The sequence below is a fragment of the Camelus bactrianus genome, chromosome 6 (genome assembly GCF_048773025.1).
Source record: "Camelus bactrianus isolate YW-2024 breed Bactrian camel chromosome 6, ASM4877302v1, whole genome shotgun sequence".
Lineage (NCBI taxonomy): Eukaryota > Metazoa > Chordata > Mammalia > Artiodactyla > Camelidae > Camelus > Camelus bactrianus.
The window spans coordinates 79,987,579-80,008,904 of NC_133544.1; the positions used below are offsets into that span (position 1 = coordinate 79,987,579).

The 21,326-nt window shown below is 34.1% G+C and overlaps 1 protein-coding gene across 5 annotated transcripts in view; it reads left to right on the forward strand.

The window, feature by feature from the left end:
* Window positions 1-21,326, forward strand: part of AP4E1 (adaptor related protein complex 4 subunit epsilon 1) — a 139,645-nt gene that overhangs the window by 10,517 nt on the left and 107,802 nt on the right. For all 5 annotated transcript variants that reach the window (XM_074366107.1, XM_045524377.2, XM_074366108.1 and 2 more), the window contains exons 6-14: window positions 1,940-2,099; window positions 3,676-3,842; window positions 7,003-7,076; window positions 13,100-13,222; window positions 13,326-13,435; window positions 16,012-16,151; window positions 17,196-17,308; window positions 17,420-17,538; window positions 20,903-21,205. In XM_074366107.1, coding sequence (XP_074222208.1) covers window positions 1,940-2,099; window positions 3,676-3,842; window positions 7,003-7,076; window positions 13,100-13,222; window positions 13,326-13,435; window positions 16,012-16,151; window positions 17,196-17,308; window positions 17,420-17,538; window positions 20,903-21,205 — 1,309 coding nt within the window. The remainder of the gene's footprint in view (window positions 1-1,939; window positions 2,100-3,675; window positions 3,843-7,002; window positions 7,077-13,099; window positions 13,223-13,325; window positions 13,436-16,011; window positions 16,152-17,195; window positions 17,309-17,419; window positions 17,539-20,902; window positions 21,206-21,326) is intronic.

The window sequence follows — 21,326 nt, forward strand, 5'->3', positions numbered from 1 at the left end:
TCTTAACTTCATAACCTTGAAAGCTAGGAATAAGTTTACAATCACTTGCCATTTTTCCTCTGTGATTGTCGTGTTTTAGTTAAATGTACGTTTTTGAGAAAGATTTTTTTTTTTTTGTTACTCATAATACTTCTTTATTTTGTATACTTCTTTAAGTCAGTATTTTTAGTGTCTGAGATTATAAAATGTCTTATGGTTTGTATTCTTTAAGAAATCTTGGACCATACATTTTTCAGCTAAAATGGTAACTTTTACTAAGAATTGTAGAATAACTTCATAGGTTTTTCAAGCTTGTTACAATGTTTTATTTATGTCAAATAGAACAAATGACAGGTATGGACAATTAGTTACTAGAAATGAAAGGTTAGCTTTGCTTAGATAATTGCAGGTTGATCTGATCATAGCAGAGCATATTTTTATGAAATTTTTCCATGCCACCACTGTTTCGTAGTCATATTTACTCTTTGTGTGAAATCCTTCTGAGAATTGAATTTTTGCTTATTGTTTCCCATATTCTCTAATCTCAAATCTTGGCCTCTCCTGTCTTCTGCTAGTTAGAGTTTAGACTTTTTGAAACCCTGCTCTTGCCATTATGGCCGTGCGTAACTCCATGCTATGGAGTAAAGAGCTAAAGAAGGTGGGACAGAGCTCCAGGTGGGCCAGTGGATATCACAAGATGTGAGACAGGGCTTAGACCTAACTTTTGAATCCCTAGCTATATTTCTGCAGGCCAGGTCTTTTGATATCTTGTGTTAGTGCCAGCACTTAGGGCCAGGCCTCAGGATTCCTGAGCATGTTCAGAGTTTGTATTCATTTTCTTCACCTCACTTTTACCTACTCTCTCCCAGCACTCATATTGGATAACACCCAGCAGCAGTACATTGGGATGTAGTTTACATTTACAGTATTAACACTAATGGCAAATGTGTTGTTAATCTGCTTTTCTTTCTATGTGAAAAGAATTTTCCATCATGACATAGTTTCCCTGGGAAGATGATGGGTTGCTTGTTTATGCAGAAGCTGGATGACCATTTGTTAAGAATCTTATGAAAGGTATTCTTGAGTAGAACACCCAGGATTGCATTGAATAATCTCATTTTTGAGATTCCATGATTTTAGGTAACAGAAATACTTATTAAGGAACCCTAAAAGTAAATACTTCACTGCTGCTATTGTGAACTGGCAGCATGGTCTGCCAATATGAGGTGCGCAGAAATAGGCATGAGAGAGAAAAACAAGGAATTTACTTCCTTGGAAACTGCATTATGTTCGTAGGATAGCAACTGTTTATTTTTGCTTCTTGTGTGCTAGACATTATCTGTTACAAATGAAGTGCAAGACTTGTGTATACTTTCCTCTTCATTGTAATGAGGTTTTTGAAACATGAGCTGGGCAAGGAGAGGAGTAACATCTTTTAATGTAAGTCCCCCCTATACTCCCCTGCCCCCTAAAGTATTTGGAGTATGTTTGCCCATGATATAAAGAAATATGAAAAGCTAGAATGTTAAGGAGACTTTTAATTTAATAAAAAGACTGTTTAATATTACCAGTCAAAATGACCTTTTACAAATTTAAACTTACTGTGGATTCTTTCCCCAATTTCTAGAGATAACGGCTTTCAGAAGTGGAATTAGGGAATTAAGGAATGTTTCTGTTTGTACTGGTTTCGAAAGTAATATGCTTATTACCAAAAAATTTTATAACTAGAAAAATATATAACATGGGCAGTTAAAGTCTCTTGAGGTCTTACCCCCTTGAGATAACCACTTTTTATAGTTTGATGAATTAGAATAAAGAATTAATAGTAAATGTATAATTCTTTCTTTCTTTTTAGATTAAGGTAGTAGCTTGTATTTTGAAATCATCTGGTCCATAGTCTTCTCAAATTGAATGCCTGACAGTTCAGATGGTTTATTTAGTTTTTATTTTTTATCTTTAGGGAGATTATACGAAGAAAAGCTGTCCTGGCGTTATATAAATTCCACCTCATCGCTCCTAATCAAGTGCAGCATATCCATATTAAGTTTCGGAAAGCACTTTGTGACAGAGATGTTGGGGTCATGGCTGCTTCCTTGCACATATACCTTAAGATGATAAAGGTAAGTTGCAACTTTGAGCAGGTACTGAGTAGGTACCATTAGAAAAATACAATTGTGGAATTAAAAGAATACTCAACTTACCAAATTTTTTCAGTAAAATGTTTAATTAACATTTTAAAATTTTATTATTGACATTTTAATAGTAAGTTTTGCACATTGTTGATAGCATGAGTAGTAGACATGTTATAGATTTAGTCTGTTTTTTAACGCCTGAAATATTTTCGTGTTACTAAAGAAATATGGAAAAATGGTAGCTCTAGAAGGTGGTTGAAATTTGCAGATTTGTGGTTTTTCGAGCAGTGACTCCCTTTATACAACTTCATGGGATGTATATAATAGCTTATAGAAATGAGGAGAATTGATGGAGGATGTACAAGGCATAGACTGCAGTGTTAACTCCATACATTGACTCTGTGTTAGAGGAGGAAGGAGGGTTGAATGGTACAGTAAAACATTTTTCTAAATGATGATATGGGCTTATACTAATTCAGCCCCTGTGTATTGCCTGAAATCCTTTGTGTCTGAAAGTATATATTTGTGAGAGATTTCGTCATGCCTCATAATGAAATGAAATATGCTTTTGATACCAATTTAAAATTAAAGAACTGAAGATTATCTTCTCTTTTATGCATTGTGTGTTCCAAAATAGTGGGGTATAAATAGATATTAAATCTTAATTTTCCTCTAACATTTATTAAACTTTGAAAGAGCTATTACCTCTCTTCCAAAAATTTGTCCTTGATACATAATAAAAATTACAATGAAGAATCTAACATTCATTTTGAGGAATGTGTATTTAATTTCCCCAGTCCAGACAGATGGTTACTTACAGTTACTTATAGTGGTGATCAATTTGTAATGTATATAAATGTCAAATCACTATGTTGTACACCTGAAACTAATATAATACTGTGTAACAACTATACTTCAGTTAAAAAAAAAAGATGAAAAAAAATTTCTCCGGTCTAAGAGATTAGTCAGGGAATCAAGGCACACTCATTCAGAATCACAAATATCTTCAAATATTGTAGGGTTAATTAATTTTTAATAAGCAGCCTTACTGATTTTTGGGATTTTGGATGTTATTGTAGGCTGTGCTCTTCCACTTAGGACGTCTTTAGTTCAATTACATGATAAGCCTTTTGCAAACAAAGTTTAGAGATGGTAAACAGGCCTTGATTTTCATCAGAAGCAGAGGTATTACTTCTTTTTTTCAGTATGCCAGTTCTTTTCAGTTTTTGCTTTAATTGCTGATACTAGCTATTAAAGTTTCTAAGATGTAATTATAGAACATTTGAAATGTGATTAAACTGTGTGTGGGGACAAGTAAGAGAGTGGTGGGAGTTTTTTGGGGATGACTCAGCTTCAGATCTGGTAGCCAGAGGAGTTTCATCATGGAAGAAATTATGCAAATTAGAGGACTGTTTCATTAACTGTGAACATTAATCTTCTAAGTGAGCATGTATTCAGTTAGATTACATATGGCATTTCAACTAGGTCTCTTTTATTTTTAAGACAGTATTATTAACAGAAAGTTTTTTGTTTTTATTTTATTTTGTTTTGTTTTTGGATGTAGGAGAATTCATCTGCATATAAAGACTTGACTGGGAGTTTTGTAACAATTTTGAAGCAAGTAGTTGGAGGAAAGCTTCCGGTAGATTTCAATTACCACAGCGTACCAGCACCGTGGTTACAGATTCAGCTGTTGAGGATACTAGGACTTCTAGGGAAAGATGATCAAAGGTAAACTATTCTAAGTAAATTTGAGTTTTAAGTTTTAGTCATCTAGAGGTTTCATGATAAACCAGATTTTCCCATTGCTTCATTGGCTTAATAGTGATACTTAAACCACTGTAAGTAGTCTGTAAATTCAGGTTGCTGGGATAATCCTGTGTCTCTGCTTATCTAAATCCTACTCCTAGGGAAAGGTACTTTGAAGTTCCTTATCTTCTTCGAAACTTTCTTAATCATTCTAGTTTGGAGGTTAGGAAACGTTTTCTGTAGACAGGTAATAACTATTTTAAGCTGTATGTTGCCTATGACAGCCTTTCAACTCTGCTGTCGGATATAGCTCAAAAGCAGCCATAAACAGTATATAAATGAGCACAGCTGTGTTCCAAAAAACCTTTTTATAGACATTAAAATTTGAATTTCATATAATCTTTGTGTCATGAAATTCTATTTTGATATTTTTTCTTTTCATTTTTAAATTTATTTATCTATTTTATTTTTTAGTAGAAGTACTGGTGATTGAACCGAGGACCTCGTGCATGCTGAGCATGTGCTCTGCCACTGAGCTATTACCCGCCCCCCATTCTTTTGATTTTTTTTCCCCCAACCATTTAAAAATGCAAAGACAATTCTTAGTCTGAAGCCATATGAAAACAGACATCTGGCCAAGTTAGGCATGCTCACTATAGTTTGCTGACCCTGTTGCTCTAGTTGGAGCAGCTCATTTGCCTGAATTACTCTTTTAGGCAATAATTTTATTAAACTCTTTGAGTGTCTTTCCAATTGTATGTATTTTTTTATATAAACTTTTTTTATTGAGTTATAGTCATTTTACAATGTTGTGTCAAATTCCAGTGTAGAGCACAATTTTTCAGTTATACATGAACATATGTATGTATTTTTTCTAACTTTTAATTTTGCCATAGTTTTTCAAACTTAAAAGTTTCAGGAGTAGTACAAGGAGCTCCCTTTACCTAGATTCATCAATTATTTATCTTTATCATTCTTTCTCTCTCTGTATGTGCATATGTGCACACATATTCTTTTTAATTAAAATTGTTTTTTTCTGAACTGTTAGAGAGCAAGTCCAACTAGATTTTACTCCCTTTGATAGCAAGGAGCGTGGCTTGAGTCCCTGCTGTGTTTCTGTCTTGAGAAGATATTTGCAGTCAGGTTCTGACTTCAGAGATGCGGTTCTGTTTTATGCAGTAGGATGCATTTACATGCTAATTCTTTAGCCTTGCTTTATCAAAAGATTGTCCTCTAGACTATTGCTCCTGGTAATAAAGCCTCCTCAGAGTCATGTCAGCATGCGTCTTCAGTGAGCTCCTGTTGAGCACTAACTGGGTTGTATCACTCTTGGTATTGCTGTTTTACTTTTTTCTGCTGATGAATCTCAACTTTGATTGAAACCTAGGGTGAAAACCTGGAGGTGATGGAGCAGACTCGCATATTAGAAATGTTTGTCTTATTGTGGAGCTCTAGATGGATTTTGCTGGAATTTTGTTTTAAAATCACAAATTTCATAGTAATGCATCCAGACCTCACTGGTCTAAAAAGATTTAATGCCATCATTTGTTGTCAGGAAATAACTTTGGAGGCATTTAGTGAATTTACTAAATTCATTAACTCATTACCTTCCTTCCTTTTTCATGGGTGAATGTGGAAACTTCAAAGATCAGTATGTTGAATAGAGTTTAGGGAGCTCAGCTGAATAGAAATTAGGCTTAATTAAATGAATAAAGAGTGGAACTCTTTTATAATGTTATGGAACTTTAAAATATTTTATCCTTTGTTGTCCCAACTCTAATGAGATGTTTTCTTAACATAGATTTCTTAAGACATGCTTAGATCAATGTGGCAAAGTGAAAATGTTAAGTTCTTTTATTATAGGATTCTAATGCATTTTATTGAAAGAAGTAATTTACTGGAAATTCTCTTATACTTATGGTCTTTTATATCTGTTGTTTGAATATTTTCCTGTGTTTTATGTCTTCTTAGGTTATTAACATTTAACTCAACCATGTCTGCAAATGTTTCCACATTTCATGTGGTTAATTATGGATGCCAGACATTGGCTTTTAAAATTGAGAAACTAGACTGTAATCTAGGTGTAGTATTACCAGATTTGGTGGGGAGGGATTTGTAATGTCTGTTATATGGTTGTTGTCTGTGGAAGAAATGCTTACGTAATAAAATGAGGAATTTTAGAATATGGTTCTGGATTCTCCCTGGGTATTTATACTTCAGTTAAGATGGAATAAAAGTACATGCACTTCAAATTGAATTTTACAGCTGTATATTTGGGAAAAAAATTTTCTGAGAAAGATGTAACATACATGATATGTAATTTGTATAGCCTCAAATTATTTTGGTAGTTCTGTTTGTTTTACAGTATAGTTTCTCTGCAGGGCACTATTGTCTATATTCTATGTTGATGATGGTTTTTTTTCTATTAGTGCTTTTTTAGTTTATAAACCATACAAAAGTATCAGCTGAGAAGCCATAGTTTCACATTGGCCTCTTGGAGAAGACTTTTCTTTGGAGAAGAGGCTTGCAGGCACAGTGCTAGGGCTGTATAAAGTACTGCATGTTTGTACAGTATGTACTTCACCCTAGTTACTGTAACTATAATCAGTTACTTGAGGATGGTACAAATCTGTTAGTTCCACAGAATATAATTTCTTTATATTTAAATGAAAGTTAAAATTTTCTCTCTGAAGAACCTGGTGCTGCTCAAAGAAAGACTAGTATTTGAATACTTTTTAAAATCAGTATTTAAAATATAGATAATATACTGTCTGGAATAATCTGGATATATGAAGTATTACTGTAGTAACTTGAAACAAATAATTCACTACAAAGAAAATATAAAAGATAGTATGTTCAACCAAAGAAAAACCTGATTTGTAAATTAGGTACAGGTTAAGGAAAGAGTTGATTGACTTCTTTTCATTGACTAGTCAGCTTTGATTAAGCAGGAAATTATAACACTCATGAAAAAGAGTGAATGGAATCTTTAAGAAGTGAAATTCCCATAACTTCATAAAATGAATTTCTTTCACTTCTTTTCTGTAGATCCTCAGTTTTAAAGAGAGAGAAGTTTGAAAAACTATGTTTTATTGGGTTATAATACTATAATTCTGCTGCAAATAAAATATCTTTTAAACAGGACAAGTGAACTAATGTATGATGTTCTTGATGAATCCTTACGAAGAGCTGAGTTAAATCACAATGTCACATATGGTAGGTAACATATGTAAATGCTGTTCTAATGACTAATAGTGTTTTCATTATTAAAGCTAAATCTGTGTTAGAATACTGTAAATTCCAATAGAATTTTAAATGTTAATTTTTAAGGGGGTTTCTGGGTTATTATTTTTCACTGGAAGCATTGAATAACTAATAGAAATAATTTGAAATTACAGCATTGTTTCAAATGTTGACGTAAATTTATTATTATAATTGTCTCTCTTTTTATTTTAAGACTTTATTTTAAAGAAAAATTTTCTCTTTATTGAAAATATTCATCAAGCATCTAATTGACTGTGAAGATAACCCAGTAGATCTATTCCATACTGCAGACAGTTCTTAAACCAATCAGTCAACTAGTCAAATATTTCTTAAGTTTTTGTTATTTATCAGGCCCTGTGCAAAATGCTTGGAATACAACTGTGAAGAAAACAATGTTATCACTGAGCTCACAGCCTAGATAGATGGATAGGGGCAGGTACTATAAACATTACAGAGAAGAATTACAAGTTACTGTGCAGAGCATAGCAGCTAGTCTTAGATGAGGGAAGAACAAGGGAGGCTTTTCTGAAAAAGTGATATTTGAGAAGACAACTGAAGGCTGAGTATAATATAGATAAGGATATGGAATAATAACATTATTTTGTGAGGAGACAATAGCTGTTTACGTTAAATACAATTTTAAAAAGTAATTTAGTGATAGGAGACAAGAGTAAGATGTTGGGGAAAAGGTAGGAGAAATAAGAAAAGTAACCAAAAAAGAAACCTTTAGTCTTAATAGCCAGAGGGAGGAACTGTTCTTTATTGATCGGTCTGAGAACACTCATTGAAGAAATTGACATATTTGGAGATATTTAAAAGATAGAAGTAAAGCACTTTGAATTTTGCATGCTATGGGGAAGAGCAGTAGAAGAGGCATTGAAAGATATAACTCAAATGAGAAGTCATTTATTAACCTAGTAAAATACCATGAAGGAGGGGATGAAGAGCGTTACTTTTTCTTCCAGACAGTGGTAAACTCTGGATCTTTAAGAACAGTTGTTGTAGAAGTTTAGGGTAAACTAGAGGGCAAACATTGAACTAGTTTACTGTAATAAAAGTGCTTGACAAAAATGCAGTAGGAATAAGAAGAAAAGATTGCATGCATAAGACTAGTACAGGAAAAATAATGCACATGGTAGTGAATTGGGATAGGAAATTTTGAAGGATAGATACATGTTTTGTTTTGCATGTATAAATGGTAGTTAAGGCAATAAGATGGGTTTATTCATTTGTCCAATCAATATTTATTGAATGCCTACAAAACAAAAACTTGATTTGTAAACTAGCTACAGATTGAGGGAAGAGTTGATTGACTTACATATTCCTCCATGCTAAGTGTGGAAGATTAAAGGAAGAATAAGGTAGACACAGGCCCTGCCCTTACGAATGTATAGTGTAATGAACCATTGATATTATCTAGGATCCTACTATGTAATAGAAAGAATAAGGGACCAGAGATAAGGATGACCCTTACTGAGTCAGGTGGTTTGTCTAGGAGCTGTAGGAAGGTCCAGAGAAGTGTCAGAATCTTTGTAGATAGCTAAAGTTAAGTTAGAAAGTTTCGCTTGAGATATAATCATGGTCTAGGGTAGGGTTTGAAAGGCTCTCAAGGAATTCTGCTTAAAATCAGTTAAGAATATGCTTTTTTTCTTGTAGAGATTTTTTTTTTGGTAATTGACATTTCAGCTTTAATTTTTTTATTTTTTTGAATAGGTAATATATGCACATGGTTCAAAATTCAAAAGGTACAAAAGGGTATACAGTGAACAGTAAGTGTCCTTTTGACCCTTATCACTCACCACCAAGTTCCCCTTCCTGGAGATAACCACTGTTACCTATTCCTTTCGATTTAGAGAATACTGTATACCTGAGGAAGTTTTTTTTCATGTTCTCCATTAGGACATCCTTTTATTAAGATTGCTGGGACCAACACCAACAATTTATTTCTTTGTAGGCTGTCAGTCCAGTGTTTCACCTTGCCACAGAAACTTAGTTTCTGTTGTTTTGTTTATTTCCTTTATTCATCTTTGCATTGTTCTGCATTTTCCCCATATTTGTATTGATACAGTTTATAGCTTACATTGCCTTTATGAATGGTAGAATATTCTCTTGTAACCTTGATATAAATATTTGATTGCTTAAGAATGTGTATTTTAAATTATAAACTTCATAAGGGCAGGGACTGTGTCTGTCTTATTGATGAGAATGTCCCAGTATCTGGCACTGGATTAATCAGTGAGTAATATGTTTTAATTGAATTAAAAGAAGAGAAAGTTATTTTACTTTTATCAGTTACATTATTAGGTTTCAGCTTTAATACTTTCTAAACCATATTTTTGTGGAAGTTCCATTCTTATAAATTACCTTAGTGCCAAATCAAGAAATAAATCACATCAGGGGCATTTATTGAGTATCTGCTATGTGCCAGGCATTGTATAAAGTGATTTGAAGAAGTGAAAATGTAATCTTTGCCTTCAAGGAATTTACAGTATAATGGAAAAGATTATTTATGCGGTCATAATGCCAGTATAAGGCAGAATGTGAAGGGGAGGTGCAGGGAATAAATATTACAGGAGTCCAGAGGTGGTAAAGATCTCTGTGGCCTTCAGGGCACAGAAGGATTTTTTGATATAATAGGACTCTGAAAGGTAGGTAGGATTAAAATAGCCAGAAGGGAGACTGAAGGGAGTTCTAAGCAGAGGGAACATGAAAGATTGTGTAGAATGGAGAATGTTTAGAACAGTTTCAGAGAACAGTGACTCACCACCCTCATTGGACGATTTGTAGTGGGAGCAGTGGAAAGGCCATATTGTGGAGGTCCTCTCATAGCAGCCAAGTGAGTTTGGACTTCATACTGTATAAATACAGAGGTATGGAATAGTTTTGGGCAGGGTAAAGATAAGATGAGAATGACCTTAGTCAACTATGTAGTGAATTGGAAGAATTATATAAAATGAAGTTCAAGGGATAGAACCATCAAAAGAAGATAGAAGTATTTTCCTTGTTTTTCCCACTAAGTACACAAGACTCTGAAAGGTGGATGAAGAAGGTAGAGTAGTTAGGAACCTTGTCTTGTAAGGAACGACCTTGGCATGCAAGGAATGACAGCAAGGTGAGTACCCTGGGTTTTCTTTTTGCCTCATATACCCCAGACTGGGTACTGGAGAGCCAGCAGTCTGGAAATGCCAACAGGCACAGATAAAAATGCACCAAAAAAAGTCTGCTCTCCAGTCAAAGGGCTAAGAAAAGAAGGGCAGACTAGCAAGATAGAAAACTTTTAGACAGTAGCCCCTCTATGGCAATCAAGCACCACACAGGAAAAGCTATGGACCACCCACAGCAGCAAAGACTGAGTAGAGAGTCAAGGTTTCCACCCTCACCAGATATAATGAGGTGCCCCAACCCTCCTATGGGGCTGGTGGTGGAGAAGCCCAAGAGGGGAGCTGCAGTTTCATCTCTGCCAGGTTTTAAGGGGGGCCCTTCTGTTAGTGGAGATGTGGGAAGGCTGGATTTCGCATTATCCAGGAGTAGGGGATAATGAGGTACCCCTCCCATCTTTACTGAAGTGGTGTTAGAAGCAGCTTATTAAAAGAGTCAAGGCTTTTACCACTGGTCACACATATTGGGGCCAACCCCATTAATCTCAGTAGAGACCACATAGGGAGCAGTAATGGGGTGCCCCTCCCTCTCTACCAAGCGAGATACTCCCATCCCCCACCCAGAAGGAACCAGGATTCCCTCCCTCTCTAAGGAGGCAGAGTGGAGAATCTGGACTACTACCCTCACTGGGCGGTACCCCCATCTCCTTGCCAGAGTGGTAACGGTAGATAACTCACTTAAAACTGAAGTCTGGTCTGAAGGATAAGGTGCCAGTAGAAGTTCTTCAAATTTTGTGCGTAATCCAACCCCAGATATCTATGATAAAGTCACAGTGTCACAAATGTTAGGACATTACTAATTTTTAATTTGGTAATTTTTACTTGATGGTGTTTTTGTTAGGACTTGGGTTGCACCGGAGGAGTAAACAAAGCTCCCTGTTGTGTTTTTTCATTTAGAAATCCTTAGAGGTGCTTTTCTTTTAACCACTGCAGTGAAAAGACAGCAGAGTGACTGCTTTTTCATTTATGGACTTATACTCAGATTTTTGCAGAGATGGAGAATAAAGGGACTTGGCCTCTAAATTATTTAAAAGTAATAAAAACCTATTAAGTTCATTTTCAGCTTATTTATGCCTGTTGACTAATAAATGCATTTTTTGAATATTAAACTAGGTTTTAGAAATCTTATGAGCATCTGAATATAAAAGTTTAAATTTTAGGTGGATAATGAGAAGCTTTTGTTAGTAAAACATTTTGATAGCAGGAGAGCTCTGAATAGCAGAAATCCATAAAGGAAAAATATGTCAGTTATGATAGAAAATGAAGCATCATCATTTTTAATCTTTCTTAGGACTTTCACATAGCTTCAAGGTTTGGCATACTTTTTCTGAAAAGGGGACCAGATAGTAAATATTTTAGGCTTTGTGTAGATTATATAGGTTTCTGTCATACATTTGCCTTTTTTTTAAAAACAACATTTAAAAATGTAATTGTACACCTAAAGCTAATAACGTTATATATCACTTACATCTCAAAAAATGTAAAATCATTCTTAGTTCATAGAAATAGGCTCAGGGCTGGATTTATTGGTAGTTTTTCTGCTCCTGGCTGAGTTGATTAGTCAGTTGCCTAAAGGCTCTCTTTATTTAGTTCATTAAGTCATTAAGTCAGCTTTTTCATAGCACAGAGTAAAGACATTTTACAGCATAACATCTGAATATATAAAGTATCTTTTTAGGTTCATTTGACTTACTATGTAGATTTTCCTTTAATCAAAGTCAGTTCCCTTTTTAAAGAGAGGTTTATTTCTTTAAAATGTTTATTTCTGATTTTTTTCCTCTCCTTTAGGAGGTGTTTGTTTTTGTAAAGTTTTTGACTCAAAACTTATGTGTGTATCAATTGATAGGCACCTTAGCAGTGTAAAATCATAGCTAGTTGAATATTCAGGATCTACCTTATATCTTGTATAGGAAGAAAATGTTTTAAGCTTTTAGAAATGGAGCAGGAGTGATTCTATCAAAGATATGATATGCTTCAACTTGTAGTAGAACTGTCTTTAAGTCTGCTGATTCTGTCTCACTTCTCATACTGTGATTCCACAGGACGTGAAGGTGCCTCAGTGATTGTTCTTTATGATGGCAAAGCTCCAGCTCTTTGACTCATGCTCTTTAAGAGAGTTTAAAATTTTTTTTGTGTCTACTTTGATCCTCTATTATAGTTATCAGATCTTTGACAATATAAGAAAATCAAATTTGAACACTATCAGGATGTTCAGTAGATCTTCTGTATCCTTGAAGGTTAATTTTTAAAAAGTGACCTATTTGAGTAGTGACTCTATTTTGAAATAAATGCTAGAGCACACTAAAATGATTATATTAAAATAAACCACTTTGAAATAAATTCCATATACGGTTTCTGTGTATAAGTGGTAAAACTGTCTGGGAATAAATTATTTTGAAGAATTCAAGGAGTATTGGAAATACCTATTTACATAGGAACAATGAATACATTACTTTGTGTCCATTAGAATGTGAGTTCCTTGGGGGCAGAGGTTTTTGTCACTGCTGTATCCATACTAGTAGAACAATGTCTGGTTCATAGGAGGGTTCAGAAAATACTTGTTGCATGAATGAATATGTCATTCTTATCCTTTAATATATATATAACTCTTTTTAAGTTGTACTGTGGTGATGTAATCCTAATAACTGTGTAAGCCTGAAAATAGTAAATTTTATGTCTTTGAAAAATTTCCGTAAATAAGATTTTTGACTAAAACTGACCTTTTGATTAGTTTGTTTTGTTATGAGTTCTATACAAATATGTTCTTTTATTATGCCTTAATAAGATCCCTGATATTTTTATATTTTATTTCTCTAGCTATTCTGTTTGAATGTGTGCATACAGTTTATTCTGTTTATCCCAAATCAGAATTACTTGAGAAGGCTGCCAAGTGCATTGGAAAATTTGTTTTGTCACCTAAAATAAATCTCAAATATTTAGGTAAGATGGTTGGTCCTTTTGATGGAAATTACAAAGAGAGCTTTTTGAAATTTGCTAGCTATTTGTTTTAAGTCACTTTCCATAATGTAATCTTTGTTTCTAGGACTGAAGGCTCTTACCTATGTTATCCAACAGGATCCTACTCTGGCTCTTCAACACCAGATGACAATAATTGAATGCTTAGACCATCCTGATCCCATTATTAAAAGAGAGGTAAACTGGCATCATGAGTAGTGTACATCAAGTGTTATAGTTTTTAAACTTTTTGTTGGTATTATGGAGAGAGAGTAAAGTAGGCAGTGTGTATGTGTGTGTATGTGTATATGTATATGTCATGTATTTTAACTTTCGAGTGCATTTTGTTCTTTCTACTAAAGTTTATGGAACTTCTCTAAAAAGTATTTGTGTCAGTATCCACAAGAATGGTTTTAAGTTACAAGTTGGAGGAGTTAGGTCCAGTTACCTGTATAGGATTCATTAATATCTTTTTGGTCCAAGAACTGTATCAGTAGAAGATCTGAATTCCATTCCCAGATCTTCATATTAGTACAATTTTAAGATGTAATTTGTGATGATTAAAAAATTTTTGTTATTTTCTTTGACATCTATAAAATGGGTAATACATCTCCTATTAAATATGTAGGAATGTTGAAAGAATTAATAAAGATATCCCTAAAATTATTTGAACTTATTGGAAAGAAAGGTGTATAATTTACTTTTTTTTTCCAACTTTTTCCTTAGACAAAATTGCTTCAGTATCTGCTTGAGTGTCTATGTATATATATCTATTAATTCTCATGTAGAGAAATCTCTTCATTTAAAATGGTATATGGGATCTAGTTAACAAGAGTGGATACTTTTATTTTTGATTTTAAAAATAATAAAAAGAATCTACTAAACACCTAAATTACTTAAAAGCAATGAATTAAAAGTTGAGAGAACACTGTATTGCATTAAATAGTTGTAATTTTTAAAAGATAAGATGAGTTTTGAATTTTAAAAGGTACTAGTTTTAAAACAAAGTACGTATTTATAAATATATATATCTACATGTATATGCATGTATATATATATGTTTTACTTTCATATTTATTGTCTTCTGAAAACTGTTACCTGCCTTGACTGAATCCAGGAAGTTTACAAATGTACTAATTGTTATGTGTAGACATTGTGGAAAATGACAAGGTACCATGGGACAGTAACAAATAATTACATGGCTCTTCCACTTTGAACAGATATAGAGCATGCATTTTCTTTGTGTGGTTAACTACTAAATTGAACAGTGTTGACTTAGGTACAGTTTTCTTATTGCTATATTTAATTACTGGGCTCTCATTTTAAAATGAGAGTCAAAGGGAAATTAGACAACTTTTAAATTTATCAAGTCTGACCTGTTTGGTGCATTACCTGCAGTGAGAAGAGTAGTTTGAATTCTTTGGAGAAGGTGCTATCAGAGGTACCCCAAGAAGGCACTTCAGTACCGTCTCCTCAATGCCACTCTCACTAACCTCTATCAGCAATTATATGGCAAGAACTTTGGTCCTTGGGTATTGGAGTGACCTGTTGTTTGGGGCTGTGAGTCCCCTTTACCTTATTTTATTACCTTTCTTTTTCTTCAAGGAAAAAAAAGGCAAGAAGGAGCTAACAGAAAAGACCTCTAGCCATGCAAATCCTTATAGCCCATTTAGTCCTGGGAATGTTAAATTTCATGGTCTTAGAGTAGGAAGTAAATTTAGTATAGATTATCTAAAAATACAGAACATACAGTTTAGAGTCTACAGGAAGCATGTCTGAAGCATCTTCAAAAGTTGAAAACTACTGATGGAGGGACCTGTGTATTTATAGATTTTAAATGGTGTTAAGGATTAACTGGAACAGTTTTAAAAAAAATTCAAAATCTGTTATCCTTTGTACTTGAAGTCCTGGGTGTTAGGATTGAAAAATTAGAAAGAACCCTAAAAATATTTTGAATGCATTTGACAAGTATGATATGTAGAAATTTTCTTGCAGTTTGTACTGTTGATCCTGAAATGCCAGTAAATGATACTTTCTCATTATTGTCCTTGTCTCATACTGATTTCTGGGAACTATGATATTTTTAGAACTTTAATGTAGGGCCTTAGAAAGCCAGCCAAATGGGGGCTTATTCTGGTACTGGTCTTTCTTCGTCTTGCTTGAGGCACCAAGAGATATATTCCTCAGCCCTGAGAAAGTAGCTATAAAACTTCTTTGAAATCTGAGATTCTGAATATAGGCCCTGCTGGGCTTTGAAACACTTGAGCTTTGTCCATACATTAAAGACCATTTGCCCTTAGCAGACAAACCCATGCAAGTGCTGTTTTTTGTCATTTGGGTAGTGTGGAAAAAGCAGTTTGCAAGGCAGGATTTTTATATATATGTGTGAGTGTGTGTATGTATATGCACATGTACAGCACACAGGGATAAGTAATGTAGATTTAAGAAGCTGTTATGTTTTTAGAAAACATAAACCTTTTAATTTTTTAGTCTTCACATGGCCTTTAATGTAGAGATGTCAAATCATAATTACATCAATAGAATGCTTTTAGACTTTGGAATTAATCATAATTGGGACTTTTTTTTGGACAATAGTTTTACCTTTCTTAACTTCTATTCCGGTTGAAATGTGCATTTCTTGAGCGCCTATTAACTGACAGTTGAGTTACAAAAAAGTAAAAGAATGAACCGTTATAAGCCTATATATTACTGTATTTATTGGTGTTGTCATGCATAGTGTCATAATACTGTTTTTATTTCTGTTTCTTGAATAGACTCTGGAACTTCTTTACAGAATTACTAATGCACAGAATATAACAGTGATTGTCCAGAAGATGCTTGAATATTTACATCAAAGCAAAGAAGAATATATTATTGTCAATTTGGTTGGCAAAATAGCTGAGCTGGCTGAGAAATATCCTTTGTTTGGACCACAAGTCATTCAATACCTTTAGTTACATAATGATTTTATAGACATGGTTACTAGCAGGTTGAGTTCAGAGACACAGCAATAACTTCCATTCCTGATATTGAGGCCTTTCTTGTTGTCAAAAAAAGAAAATTGAATTTGTGTAGACTTCTTAGGGGATGACTTTTTTCCTGGTTCTTTTCATTCCATTGGTATTATCAGCAGGAAGATACCAGAATCTCTGTGTGATCCGTCTTTCAGTCCCTTCTTGTCTTTGACTTTACTTCCTACTCAGTTTCTTTTCTGAGTAAAAGTTCATACTGTTTTGGGGAGATAAGTGGGGCACAGAGGATCAGGATGCTAACATTTATCCTTTATTGTTTAAACTGGAAATTGTCACAATAAAGTAGTTGGGAACTCTATTCACATGTGACTTTCCTTGAGTCAGAGGAACTTTACAGATCACAAGGATATTCCATTCTTTTTAAGATGTCTGCTGTTTAAATCTGAGATTGAATGAATGAATAATGTTGATCAAATTATCTTGGAAATTGCCTAAGTATAGTTTTGTCCTGCCAGTGCTATAGTTCTGGCCAGCAGAGTGATAGAACTTTAGAACTTAAGAGGACCAAATTAGAAAAGAGAATAAACAACTTGTTCAGATAGATGTGCCACAACGTTTAGCCTCCCTGAAGTATATATCATTTTCCTTTATGTATTTGTCCATAGTTAGCTGAAACATTTCTTTAAATTATTTCACTTTTGTTTATTGGATACCTATTACGTGCAAGATAGTATGCTAAATAAAGCAACATGAACTTGGTTTATTAGGGTTATTAAATGAACTTTTACTGAGCACCTATTTTACATTAAGCTGGAGTCCAAAACAGTTTATTGATAGAGGTTAAAGGTATAAATGCTGAACTAGGATGAATTGAAGTGTTTTTTGTTTGTTTGTTTTGAGGGTTATTTTTTTTAAAGGTTGATACAGAAAGGATAATTTTAGTAAGTGGCATTTGGAAGTGTACTTGTTCTTAACACTGTGGACACATATGCTCCTGATAATGCATGGTTTATTCAGACAATGAATGCTGTGTTTTCAGTGGGAGGAGATGTAATGCATCCTGATATTCCCAATAACTTTCTCAGACTGTTAGCAGAAGGTTAGTAAACTATTGTGTTCTGCAATGTAAAGATTTTAAAATTAAGTGCTTTTATTACAGAGTCCTTAGAGAATTTAGAGGAAATTAAAATATGTCTCAATTTCTTTGTAGGTTTTGATGATGAAACAGAAAATCAACAATTAAGGCTTTATGCAGTTCAGTCTTATCTCACTTTACTAGATGTGGAAAATGTGTTCTATCCACAGAGGTTTCTTCAAGTTATGAGCTGGGTGAGCAGAGTACATTAAATTGTAAATGTTTATAACATTATTTTTTATAAAACCAAATGCTAACAGCATTATTTCTTCAGAAATCATTCAGTTCTACTCAGCTAACTCTTTCAGCTGTCAGTTTTCTTCCCCAGTGGCCACCTTCTGTCACTTAACTATTTAATTGTCTATTCATTCTCACTGCCATCTCACTTGGCTGGTCTTTTATATATGGGTACTTATTTGCATGTCTGTCTGTTTCTGCAATACATCTGTTGTGTTTTCTATGTGAATCTATATTTGAATATGTGAATACTCATGTATCTGTGTTATGTTAGTTTTCTATGTTGCATAGTAATGTTACCACAAAATTAGTGCTTAAAACAACATACTTGTGTTATCTCACAGTTTCTGTGGGTGAGGAGTCCAGGCATGGCTTAGCTGGGTTCTCTGCTTAGGGTCTTTCAGGGTTGTAATTAAGGTGTCACTTGGGGCTGCTCTTTCATCTGAAGCTTGACTAGTAAAGAATCTGCTTCCAAACTTACATGTGGTTGTTGGCAAAATCAGTTTGCTTTTTCTGATATCCTTGCCAGCATTTATTACTTGTAGAGGTTTTTTATAATAGTCATTCTCACAGGTATGAGGTGATAATCTCATTGCTGTTTTGATTTGCATTTCTCTAATAATTACCGATGTTCAGCATCTTTTCATGTCCTTGTTGGCCTTCTGTATATCTTCTTTGGAAAAATGTCTGTTTAGGTCTTCTGCCTATTTTTTGATTGGGTTATTTGTTTTTTTGATATTGAGTTGTATGAGTTATTTGTAAATTTTGGACCCCTTGGTGGTCACATCATTTACAAATATTTTTTCCTATTCCATAGGTTGTCTTTTCATTTTGTTGATGACTTCCTTTGCTGTACAAAAGCTTTTAAGTTTGATTATGTCCCATTTGCTTATTTTTGCTTTTACTTCTTTTGCCTTAGGAGACAGATCCAAAAAAAATACTGCTATGATTTATGTCGAAGTGTTCTGCCTTTATTTTCTTCTAGGAATTTTATGGTTTCAGGTCTTACATTTAGGTTTTTAATCCATTTTGAGTTCATTTTTATATATAGTGTGAGGAAATATTCTAATCTCATTGTTTTATATTTAGCTGTCTAGTTTTCCAGCACCACTTACTGAAGAGACTAGCTTTTCTCCATTGTGTATTCTTGTCTCCTTTGTTGTAGATTAATGGACCATAAGTGCATGGGTTAATTCCTACATTTTGATCTTGTACCCTGCAATCTTGCTGAACTCACTTATTAATCTAGAAATTTTTTTGTAGGTTTCTTGAGACCATGTTAAAAAATTTTTGCATCTCTGTTCATGAAGTGTATTGGTCTGTAGTTTTCAAATTTTTTCCTACTCTATCTGTTTGGTTTTGGTATCAGGATAATACTGGCTTCATAAAATGAGTTGAGAGTGGTCTTTCCGCTTCTATTTTCTGGAAAGATTGTGTAGAATGATGTTGTTTCATTTTTTTAAGTGTTTCGAAAATTTCCTGTTATTTTTCCTGTTGCAGATTTCTAGATGGTTTCCATTGTCAATAGAGAAAATACTCTATAATTTCAGTTCTTTAAGTTTGTTGAGGTTTATTTTATGGCCTAAGATATAGTCTGTCTTGTTACATGTTCTGTGAGTGCCTGAAAAGAATGGGTATTCTGCTTATTGTTGAGATATGTATTCTATAAATGTCGATTAAATTCTTTTGGTGATGGTATTGAAACAGCGTGTAGAGATCCGTAACTGTGTGGCCACCACTGATACTGAAGGGGTGGCCTCATTATCTGAGCCACCTTACTTTCAATTAGGCTTCCCCTTACATCACCCCAGCAGAGAGGGGGAGGGCTACCTCTTTATACTTAGGTGGAGGTGAAGTACAGGCTTCCTATGTGGTCTTCACAGACACTGCAGAGGAGTGGGCCTTTTTTACAGCCTGATGAGGATGAAAGTCCTGGCTTCCACTCGCTCTCTCTGTAATCACCCATGTTGGGAAGTTGGAGTGCCTCTAACAGCCTGGAGGGGTGAAAGTCTTGGCTCTCCTCTCCATTTCACTTTTGCTGCTGTGGGAGGGACTAGTTTTTTCTGTAGGGTGCTTGACTGGGGTAGAAAGATTTTTGTCTAAAAGTTTCTGTCTTCGTGGCTCTTTGGCTGGAGGGCAGACTTTTCTTGGGACTTTTTTGTCTGTGCCTATTGGTGTTTCTAGATGCTGGCTCTCCAGCATCTAGAGTATATAAGGCAACAGTTAAGCTAGGGTATATGAGGCAACAGATAAGCCACTGTATTGTTCCTTAGGTACCATGGTCCTTTGTGATCTGCCTTCTTTTCTCTACCTTTCAAAGTCTTTTTATGTGTGTTGTATGTATAATATCAAGTGTTTTTCAGTATACTTAGCAGGAAGATTAGGGGGGAAATGCATCTACTCTATCTTTTCAAAAGCTTAAGTCCATTGATTTTTGAACTGAGTTTTAGGTTACCTGCTCTTCTAAAGCTATCTCCCATCTTTTATTAAACCACTCAAAAAATTACCTAATTATTTGAGGACTGAACTTATGTAGTCCTATTTTCCTATTTCTTTTTTTTCCCTCTTGTTACTAACTATAGATCTCCTCTTGCCTATCACCTTACCTCCCTGTTTTTTTCTTGCTGGTCCAAATATTACACTAAAGATATGAAAATGCTTTATAAATACCATTTAGGAAAGATCTCATACTCCATAAATTAAAACTGTTAAGTTTATTAATGATTCTTAGACCAATGGGGTTATGTATCACTTGAGTAAGTTAGATGTAGGAAAGAATACATAACAGATCAGTGTTCCTCAGAGTTTCTTCTGTGGATCATCTGCATCAGAATCAGCTGATGCTTGTTCAGAATGTATATTTGTAGATCCCCATCACAGACATACTAAATCAGATTATCTGGGGGCAGAGCCTAGAAATCTATTTTTATGAAACACCTCAGGTTGCTCTTACGCATATTAGCATGTGAGAACCACTTGCTTAAATGCTTAATGGAAAATAATAACAGAATGTGAAAGTGCTTGTAAAAACCAACATCTAAACCTGGAAGTTCAAAAGAAAGCTAACTTGTAAAGGTATGCTGCTTCAATATATTGTTAACGATAAAGATGTGGAAAACCTTTTTGTGTTTAGTTCCAATTCTTGGTGTAATTTTGGTCCTAAAATGTACAATTGTATCTTAAATAATTTCTTCACCATGAGAATATGTTTAATCTAGATTATATTTACTCCAGCAGTAGGTTTTGTGTAGATTTCTGAATATGGATGCTGTATAACTTCATATTTGTGTATATATACATATCTCTTTGTTTTACTCATAGGTGTTAGGGGAGTATGCCTACCTCTTAGGTAAGGAAACACCAGAGGAAGTTATAACCAAGCTCTACAGGTTACTTATGAGTGACTCCATTTCTTCAGAAACAAAAGCCTGGTTAATTGCTGCTGTGACCAAATTGACACCGCAAGCACACTCTTCTAATATAGTTGAGAGATTAATCCAGGAATTTACCACATCTTTGGATACTTGTTTGAGACAGCATGCGTTTGAATTAAAACATCTAAATGAAAATGTGGAATTTATGAAGAGCTTGCTTCCAGTTGATAAGAGTTGTGAAGATATGGTGGTGAGACATTTGTGTTCCATCTTTTTAAAAATTCCATTATCTTTAAACAGAAAAATTCTTGCATTTGTGTTGTATCTGGAATATATCAGAATGTAGTTTTGTAGCACTTAAGATGAAGGTT